Below are 10,660 nucleotides of genomic sequence, written 5' to 3'. Positions count from 1 at the left end.
AGCCTCATTTTTAGTATCCCCATTGGCCCAATTTCCTTGCTTGATTGTCAGACCAGAAGTGTGGACATCTCCACTGTGACTTAGAGAGTGTTCATTAACAAGTGACAAATGAGATTCTACACTTACAAAATTCAAGGACACTATATCATCATCATGTTTTTTATCAGATTCATGATGGAACTGCGGCCAAATCAGGGCGACAGCATTCCACACAGGAAAAATTTGTAACGCAGGCAACACTTTCATGTGACGTGATATTCTTAATGAACTCAAATCAACTGTCCTCCGGATAGGTGCTGTGGAACACCCCTACATTCATTATGACCACAGCAGGTGTTTTCAGAAATAACTAGTTGGTCATCAGTGACCTAAGAAATTGAGGACTTCGTTAAGGCGTGTCTATTCAGCTAGGGTTATCAGAAATCATTATTCAGTTCAAAGTTCCACCATTGTGACTGTGAGACACACACAGGAAAAATGATTACACAAGTGCCCTGATCCCATCCAATTTCACCAACCGGATAACAGAGACAAGGATTTGAATTGTTTGCGTGCACAGTCTGCTCAGTCTACCTGCCAGATCTAATCCTCCATAGTTTTGGTGACATTGCTTCTGCATTAGTGGCTACCTTTGTGTTTTACCAGTCTAGTTGCAACTTCATAAACCTTTGCGTGACACAGACAATGTTAGAGGAACAGTTTCTGTCCTTGGTATAACCAGATCAATGTAGCAAAATTACTTCCACTATCTGAGTTTTTGATGTTGTTGTTCTTCAGACATTGCGTCTCCTCTTCAAGGCTATTGCAGGTTTCTGTATGCCCGTCTGGTCTTACCCCCGGCCGGTACTGTCACAATGTGAAAGGGCTGATTGTCCTGTTGTAAACAGACACTGTCATCTTGAGCTCACTACCTGCATTTAAAATCTTTGCGTGCCTGTTCAGGGCTCGAAATACTGGGTGCATGTGCACCCAGGTGCACCCAAAATTGGAACTGTGCACCCTATTATTTTCAGTGGGTGCACCCAAATATTTTCTTAGGTTTATGTATGGAAAGATATCAAGTATACTAGTATACATCATATTCTTGACATCTAAGTGTTAGAAAGATAATAAAAATATCTGTCATGTTACTTGTTTAAGAATTTGATAGCTTGTAACTAAGTTTTGTTACTAGGTAACACTAAGGTGCTTTTTTTACATTCTACTTAAATCTAAGTGGTGCACCCAAAAATTTTTTTAAGCCCGGTGCACCAGTGCACCTAATCCCAAAAATGAATTTCGAGCCCTGCTGTTACACAGCCAAATCATGGTTAACATTCAGTAATGAACTATATTTAGTAGAGAGCAGTAGTCTGTCTCCTTAAGTCCGAGTGACAAGGCTGACAGTTACTTCATACAATGTACATGTAATAAAGTGCATATATGTGCAAGGTGACAAGGCTGACAGTTACTTCATACAATGTACATGTAATAAAGTGCATATATGTGCAAGGTTATTCAAATTCATCTCTGAAAACAGAGTTTCAGCTTACTTGGCATTCGTTTGGCTTACAAAGTGATTCCATTTGCCTTGTCAGGGAGGTTGAGGGATCTCTGATGAACCTGCCGCCTTCTAGGGCTTAACTGACATTTAACTACTCAGGCATTCAGGAAGCAGGTGGCCTTTCCCTGGTGTGAAATGCTTCCTGTCTTTGATCGTTTCAACCTTTCATGTTCACATTTGTAAACCCTTCTTCATAAAGATGAAATACAACTCATGCAGTACCCTTTCATGTGTGGACCGTGTAATGTTAACGCTGGAAGGCTGAAATGTAACAATGTTCTAGGATCTAAGGGTAGAGATGTTGAACTTTGAGTTTCAAAGGTTACTTAGAACAACAAAAGTGCAAGGTTTACTCTCAATGAAGCATACAGGTTTGTTTATTCAGTATTTATCCTGCAGCTGACATTTGTTGCTTGTGTGAATAGAATTGAAACAGAAGCAAGAGGCTGTTGTGGTTTCTAAGTTGATTTACTTGTTGTGTCTTAGATTTGGACTCTCTTTCTGAGTGGTGGATCCAATCTTTGCACAGATTTCACACAAACATTTGAGAAGAGGATGCAAAAAAATGGATAAAACTATAGATTCAACACAAACAATACTGTAACGTTAAATGGATTTAAGTTTGCAGGGATTTCATTTCGCGTTAGCGGGAAAATGGAGTGTTCCCTGTGGTTTTAAGTTTGCAGTAGCACCATAGACTTTAGTTACATACTGTAATGGAAAAATGTGTGTGGTGCTTTTAAGTTTGCGTTGAAGTGGCCACCACAAAAACTGCAAACATTTCTGCATTTACAGCACTAGAAAGCTAGCTTACACATATGAAGAGCAGTAATTTACAATAGCAAGGTTTAAGTTTCAAGACCTTTCGAGGGACTGATACTTGGAGGGATATTTAGAGGAGATGAATGAATGTTGTCTTGGCTAAAGGCCCATAACAATGATGAGGTAAAGGGTAAAAGGGACAACAAAAATTCAACATTTAGAGTTACAAAAATTGGGAGGGTAAAAATGTGTCTGACTAACATTCCAAAAAATGTCAAACAGGATGGCGGTCAAGCAATTGTTGAACCTACAAGCGTTATTTCATTCCTTTTGATGTCACTTTGACTGTAATCAGCCTGAAGCATATTTCCTGTATTCTCACTTCAAAAGCCTCCATACATCAAACAAAAACAGGATGTGGCCTGCCAGCTCCTGACCATCAAACATGTCTCACAAGGAGTCAATTGTAGCTGTAACATTCAGAGTGATGCCCCCATGCGAGAAGGATATAAGATCTCCTTGCTCCACGCATTCTTACTATGACTGGGGTGCCTCTCTGGTTTAAGTAAAAATTTAAACAGTGGTAGAAGTATCAAGATGAAAGTGATATACTAGTAACTTCTAATGGCAAGAGCTGATGGGAGTCTTTGAAATGCAGATGAAATCTGATAGGTGCCTGAAGCGTGTCTGATTTAATTACTCTCCAAATGCAGGAACTGACATCAAAGAGTCCAACTTGTAATACTACATGGCAAGCTTTTTAGCCTCAAGGATGTGTCAAACTGAAGTGAAGGCAATATTGGTGTATATCAAAGTAGATTTGCTCATGTATTATAAAGGTCCAACTATCAGTTAAAAACAGTAGTTTCAAACAAAAGGATTAATACTCTCTCTTATTCTTAACCCCTGCGCAGTTTTCACACAAGAATCTTAAGATCCTGGTAGTTCAGCACCATGGACAGTAACAGCTATCAGTAGTCAGCACCATGGACAGTAACAGCTGTCAGTAGTTCAGCACCACGAACAGTAACAGCTGAGAGTAGTTCAGCACCATGGACAGTAACAGCTGTCAGTAGTTCAGCACCACGGACAGTAACAGCTGACAGTAGTTCAGCACCATGGACAGTAACAGCTGTCATTAGTTCAGCACCACGGACAGTAACAGCTGTCAGTAGTTCAGCACCACGGACACTAACAGCTGATAGTAGTTCAGCACCATGGACAGTAACAGCTGTCCCTGACCCACTTCCAGTTGTTTGATCTAGATGAAATTTTGCATGTGTAATGAGTCATATCTCTATGGGTTATGTTGCAAAAAACAGCTCTGAACTAATTGTGGTTACTGATTTACTGGTGTTTGAACTGAGTCAGGTGTGAAATGGACCAGGTGTGAAATGGAGCAAGTTGAGTGTCGCGCAGTGATCCGGTTTTTGTATTTGAAAGGACGCACACCAAAGGGGACTTTTGATGAAATGAAAAAAACTTATGGTGATGATGCCCCATCATATGACCTTGTAAAACGCTGGCATCCTGAATTCAAACGTGGCCGGAAGTCTGTGGAAACAGCTCCCAGACCTGGTCGTCCCTCTTCTGCCATTAATGAGGCATCTGTCGGAGGACCAACCTGGGGTGTCCTACAAGAACGGTGTCCAGAGCTACATCAAATGATGGGAGAAATGCAAAACTCTGGGTGGTTCCTATGAAGAGAAAGACTAATAACTGTGCCAAGTTTCATTAATCTCCTGCTATGGGAAATGGGTCAGGGACATTACTTATTGAATGCCCCTCGTACATCCTATCTATCAATGTCCCCAAAGTAAAACCACTTCTGAAAGAAATAGGATATCTAAATAAGTCTTCAGAAGTTCTCCAAGCTTTTGCCAATGCCTCAAGAAAAGTATGAATTTCTAAAATCATATTCTACCATAGCCATAAAACTAGTAGCAACAAGCAGTTAGTAGCAACGTATAAAATCTGTTGTTTGTATGACAACAACTTGATGATAAGTGATTTGCTCTGTGCATCTTCTGTGTTTAATGATTTGATCTGTGTATTTTCTGTAGGTTTTGGAAGTGTACAGTGTACAATGCAGACTGCAGCCAGGCAAGTCAGCACACCAACTCTGTCCTGCTGCTGGGTAGAAAAGACTCCAGGCCTCCTGCTTCCGACGTGTGCAACTCTGCACGAAGCACAAAGTCATATCAAACATGTATATATAGAATACAACACGGCATATTCCACATCATGGATGCAGAATACACTGAAATACATAATGTGATGCAGAATGCACCGTGTTGTATTGTATTTATGTCATACCCACCCTAGAAAACATGTTTCAATACGAAATGTGCCAGAAATTGTGTACATTTGGTGCCCTGGAACAAAAAAAATTGTAACAAAAGTAATTCCAAAGTCCAACTCCGGTATTTGAATCTTCTGCAGATTTTCGGTGCATGTTAAATGCATTCAATTCCATTGACAAAAGCCTATGTGATAAACCAATGTGATACGGCAAGTTATCACCCAGTCTAGAACACCCAAATCGTTATTGTAGCCCAGGTATAACATAAATAACAGTATCTCAGAAGTGACGCTTTGTTAATGGAGTGGGAAGGATGTAATGTTTAGTGTCTAGAAATCTGAGACAAGCTCATGCTGAGCTGACCTTTCATAGAGGAGCTAGAGAAAACTCAGTAAATGTATGATAGATGCCTTGGTGTCCAATACACTTGTCAGAACCTTTGTAAGAAGTTAGCTTGTTAAAGATGCCCCCATAAAAGGAAATGGGGACTGACTTTTCTTAGATGTCTTCGATTATCTCTCTTTCATCACTGAAGCAAAACCACGACCTTTCAATTAAATACAGAACAGGACAGGAGATGACTCTCCTTTTATGGTAACAGGAGGAAGTTCCGAGGATCAAAAATAACCTTTGCACCAGAAATAACCTACCAGGGAAGGAAATGGCATTTACAGAGAAGGATGTATCAAAATACCTCCTGGTGTCTGCATTACAAGCCTTTGAATGGTAAAAATGTTTTATTAATATGATGGCAGGGGTTTCTCCTGGTACTATGATAGGACTTATTAATAGTGATGTGACTCATGTAAGGCCTGATTTGAGTTCCTCATCCTTGCAAAATCATCTACTATCATTGTCATCATTGATAGGAATGAAAGCAACATTGACTCCATGCACACTTGAGGCAAGTCCATGCATGAATCCATACAAGTGGATAATGAAGTGACCTTGACATTTCGGACGAAGGATTACATCTACAACTACAAATGTCAGCAGCAATATTTTATAATTAGTGTTTCCAAATGATATCATTGCCCTAAATATTACAATTTACTCCACACAACAAAGTGCACAGCCAAATTTGGGCAAATGAATCAACTATTTGCTGCCAAAACATTTTCCTTTTTGCCATGTATTCCTCACAGGGAGAAGTTAGGAAAATCTATTCTTCATTCTTTCAATGTCTAACATGTAATAGTAAGGACAATTCCAAGTAAACCTGCAGCCTACAGCCTTCCAAATACACTGTCCTACATACAAGACTGGTCTGTAACAAGTCTGCATACTAGTATCAAAGAAAGACTTCATACTATCCAGACCCACAGTTACATGTAGCTTATTATGAAATGAAGTACAGTACCAGTATTTCCTTGTCGATAGAGTTGATCAGTTATGAAATGAAAACCATGTACCATGCTGCTTCATGTGCATTCAGATTAAGGTGTTCTTACATGTAAGTTAGAGACATGGTGGTTTTGGTTTTGAAAAAAAATCCTGCTGACGGTGAGTCAGTGTAATGCTAAGTGTTCCTGTATTTAAAACACCCTCTGCCCATAGTACAGTACAAGGTACAGTGGATGACAGACAAAGAGCTGGGGTTGATACTGTTGTACCAAGAGTAACACAGTTAGTTATGAGGGAAGTGCAGTATTTAAAGTAACTATGACACTTGTCACAGTACAATGGTCAAGTGCAGTGTGTTGTTTAATAACACATTTTGGATACATTCTTAAGAATTTAGTACCAATTTTACACGTTTGGAATCTTCTGTAAGTTGTCTGGTATCATTATACCTTGAGAGATGGTCAGGCTAGATCATCCCTACTTATCACCAGCATGAAAAATACACGGTGATCTTTGTGTTGATTTGTCTGTTATGTAAAGATTTGTCTGTTATGTTGTTGTGCATATTGTAGGATGCTGAAAGCTGAGTCATCCATTGCATGTAAATATTTTGTGAAACATTTCTATCTCCAGCCTTTTATCATATCATGTATCAAGTTCATACAAAGCTTGTGTGATCCTGACGTTGAATAATTTGTATTTAGAATTTTGTACATTGTTGTTTGTATTTGACAAATCTGTTATTTAGAGGTCATGAGAGTCTTACATATTACAAAATCATGGTTTACAATGTAGAAAAAAAACATGTGTATGGTAAAATTCTCAAATAAAAAATCAACTGTCAATGAGGTTAAACCGAATGACTAGAAAAAATTTGTGTGATAACTATATGGTGTTGTTGTCAAATGTTATAACACAAGAGATTACACAAGCCACAAAAAATGTAGTAAAGAGCACAAAACATGATTATAAACCATTGTCAGTAGCCCTGCAGTGCCAAAGAGAAAATCAGATGAAAAGAAAGATCATCTATAAATGTTTTCCACAGTTCACCAGACTGCTTTGCTGAAATACATGCAAATTACATAACGGGACCTCTAAGAAGTAATATCTGAGGCATAAATTCAATTACCATCTAGAATTGCAGTAATTCAGTGCCATTGGAGTAGCATTAGTATGAAGAATCAAATTCAGTGGTACATGGTAGATCAGTGGCATTCTACAATATGGTGCCTACAAGACGCACTCCATCTTTTTTGATTGATGAAATCAGCACTGATGCAAGACCATGGGTGCTTCTTGCTTTCTGAATTGTACATCACTTACATGTAATTAGCCTTGTGGACACTGCTACAAAACATTATGTTGTTAGACGCCAGAGTCATGGCTTCTGAACACAACTGTCAAGCCACGTCGCATACAGAATCACACACATTCACACAGTCACAGTAAATGTGTACTGTTCTGTGTATGTGTTTACTATAGTAATTTACTTCAGCGCACTGACAGCAGAGATATGGAAGTGTAATGCTTGAGACAATGTGTAATGTTTACCTGATAGTTCTGGGTGCAATGTGGCTGTGCCACACAGTTTGTTACTTTGTTCTTATGTAAAGAAATATGGTTAAACTTACTTAAGTACGTTAAAAATGGAGAACTGTTGTGTAGTGTAGTGGAAATATTCACTTTGGGTGCAATGTTTGTATTTGTTTGTTTAGTTCTAAGGAAAAGTTGTTCTTCTGTTTTTGCCATGATATTGTAAATGTGTTGTGTATCAATAAATATTTCCAGTTGTATTTGATCTTTTGTTTTTCTAACTTTTTTAAGCGGGCACCAAATCGTGGCCAATGGTCACAATGGCCAGGTGGTCCTTATGTAGAGGTGGTCACTAGTACAGGTTTGACGGTAGTTTTATACCATCTATAAAACTTAACAATCAATGCAAAGAAAGACCACATGTGAGCTTGAAGAGACACCATATATTGCATTTGTACTAGCACAACACATCACACAAATCCCAGCCATAAATTTGATACTAAGCTCCATGATGTGACAACAAAAAAGTTTGGATAAATTCTATAGTAGGCTACATGATAATAGGTGCACAAAATATGACTACATTTTTGTACTTGACAGCTTCACTCAGTAACTTAGCACAAATTTGTCCAGTTTGATACAATTTAGTCACGCAACACACAAGTGGCAGAGCGTAGTTTCCCACTTTGTACAAACCTACTAGGTATTTATGTTCAAAGATTGTACTATTCTTCCTGGTTTGCAAACTGTTAAATGTAAAATATTAGTCACAAGTTTAGGTAATACTTATGGGCTGTGACTTTATCAACGGCTTTACAAATGAATTGGTGGTGGGTGGGATGACATTTTTCCATCTACCTGCAGACTATGATCCTGTGACTGCTCACTCCTGACATCTAGCTCGACTTGTCAAAATACTTCTTCGATCCCTTTGGATCTGGTTTGATCTACATGGAAGAAAGAGAAAACATTTTAGAGCTTTGCAAGTACTTGTAAAATGATAATCATCAGTACACGGGAGACAAAAAAATTCCAAACCTAAAACACAACAATCTGTAATCCGAATCATTTGTATTCAATGCAGCTTAATAAATGAGCAAAAAATAAATAGACTACATGTATAGTTGGAATGCAAACTGAAATAACTTTTCCATTTAGCATCATAAATGAAATGAGCTTGGAAACCACATAAATATTTGAAATGCTGGTAGAATTTCTTGAATGTCTTGTTCAATTGTACTTTATGAATCATGCAAACAGGACTGATCACGTTCTGTCACTATAAGATGAACTAGTCTAGCATATGCAAAGATATATAACTGTAAAACAGACAGACCCAAAACTATACCTTCAAGTAAATGAGAACTTTATTCCATTGGCACATGACCTGCACTGTCATGTCTGAAAATGACTACCACCCCTGAGCTCTACTTCCTGTCACAGATAGTCTACCCCCCAACTCTACTTCCTGTCACAGGATATAGTCTACCCCCCCCCCCCCTTTATACTTTAGAGGTGATAACAGTCAATGCAGCTAATAACAATCCTTATACACCTACACCATGTGACATCTATGTATAAAACCCAGTACATGGGCCAGTGCAGGTTAGGTGCAGGATGACACCAGGAATACCTGCACAGTTCCAATTTAACCTGCACTTAGCTGCATATGCAGGTGGTATTTCGAGCCCTGATTCTTAATATGTTCTTACCGTGTCTCCGCCCGGCTGCCAGCCTGCAGGACACACCTCTCCGTGCTTCTCCACAAACTGGAAGGCCTGGATCAGCCGGATGGTTTCATCCACGGAGCGCCCCACGGGGAGGTCGTTCACACTCATGTGTCTGATGATCCCACGGGGATCAATAATGAACAGACCCCTGTGGACAGGATGGGATCAATAATGAACATTCCCTCTGAGAGGAAGGAAGCTGTCTTTAGGATAAAATATAAATTTAGCAAATACAGTCAGAGGCAGGAATGAAAATTGTGTGTACACTTTTAGTATACAGGAAATAGATTCATCATTTCTTTGACAAAAAGGTACAATAACCGGCTGCATTTCCTTATTCTGCAACACTTGTCCTAAATGCAGCGAAGTAAAGATAAGAATGTCTTGAAATTCCCTCTCCGTGCTCCTGTGAAGAAATACTCATCTCCATCTCATATGACTCTCATGAAGTGATCACTGAAGTTCCCCATCTGGTAAGGGTTAGATGTGCTTGCGCTCGTGTCTTTACAAACTACACCTGACAGATGTGATTATGATGGAAGTCCCTCTCACTACAATGAATGATCTTCCCTTCTTTTTCTTCCCCTTTTCAAGCCTTGCATTTCAAACTTTGTTATTTTCTATCATCTTACCTGAGAGCAATCCCAGCATCCTCCAGCAGCACTCCATAGTCCCTTGCAATCTTCTTGTTAAAGTCAGACAGCAATGCTATCTTCATCTCTCCCAGGCCTCCTTGCTGCAGGGATAGGTAAACAAGAATATAAGGTTATTAACCAAGGCGGCAACCTGAGTCAAAAGCCAGGTTACACCATCAACATTTCAGGTTACCCCACTTCCAAGTTACAAATGTATTCTTAAAATTAACTACTTATCCATGATCTTTTCTTCCAGTCACATGTAGCTACTTAAACAAGAAAGCTTTTAAAAAAAGCTGGCCGGGGCGCATTTGGAAGGACTACCTCAAAATTTCATGTTGTGTTCCAGTAAAATGTGCATCATTATTAAACTAGAAGTTTATATCTAAAATCTATGGGAAGTTGGCTGGAAACCTTTGTTCACTGGTATAATTGGATTTTCCGGCGTACTTTTGTGGGCGGAATTGTATCCCTTGTGTGCGCTGTGTGCCGGATATAAAAATCGTAAAAGAAACTCCGGTGCGAGACCACAGCCAAAGGCGGGAAGAGGTCCCGGATGTGCATTGTCGTTCTTTCTTCGTGACAGAAATTTCACTGTGGAGAACCTCTTAATTGGAATTCCACACGAATCCAGTGATCTTTGATTCTACCAATGGGATGTTGTGGACTCTTCAGTATGAGCGTAGAAGTGCATCAGGCGTCTATTAAAGTGTATCGCACACATGACAGGGTGGCAAACGTCCGTACTTCAAAACGTGCTAGCCGCTGCACTGCCGTCTTCCCCCCGCCAGCCTGGTAATTTTTTTTT

The 10,660-nt window shown here is 39.4% G+C and overlaps 3 protein-coding genes across 3 annotated transcripts in view; all 3 read right to left on the bottom strand.

Annotated features, from left to right (window-relative positions):
- Positions 1 to 10,660, bottom strand: part of LOC118414804 — a 1,072,569-nt gene that overhangs the window by 1,051,938 nt on the left and 9,971 nt on the right. The gene's annotated exons all lie outside the window — the stretch shown is intronic.
- Positions 7,911 to 9,980, bottom strand: LOC118414862 (peroxiredoxin-like). The gene is made up of 3 exons (XM_035819134.1): positions 9,850 to 9,980; positions 9,200 to 9,365; positions 7,911 to 8,434 (listed from the first exon to the last, which is right to left on the bottom strand). The coding sequence occupies exons 1-3, from the start codon at positions 9,933 to 9,935 to the stop codon at positions 8,384 to 8,386; spliced, it is 303 nt and encodes a 100-aa protein (XP_035675027.1). The 5' UTR covers positions 9,936 to 9,980; the 3' UTR covers positions 7,911 to 8,383.
- LOC118413749 (toll-like receptor 2) overlaps positions 9,987 to 10,660 on the bottom strand; it is a 3,800-nt gene continuing 3,126 nt past the window's right edge. Inside the window, exon 2 of the mRNA XM_035817280.1 lies at positions 9,987 to 10,003. Coding sequence (XP_035673173.1) covers positions 9,987 to 10,003 — 17 coding nt within the window. The remainder of the gene's footprint in view (positions 10,004 to 10,660) is intronic.

This window comes from Branchiostoma floridae, chromosome 4 (assembly GCF_000003815.2).
Source record: "Branchiostoma floridae strain S238N-H82 chromosome 4, Bfl_VNyyK, whole genome shotgun sequence".
In the NCBI taxonomy this organism is placed as follows: domain Eukaryota; kingdom Metazoa; phylum Chordata; class Leptocardii; order Amphioxiformes; family Branchiostomatidae; genus Branchiostoma; species Branchiostoma floridae.
Note: the sequence above shows the minus strand (reverse complement) of the source record. Positions and strands in the feature narration are given on the sequence as shown.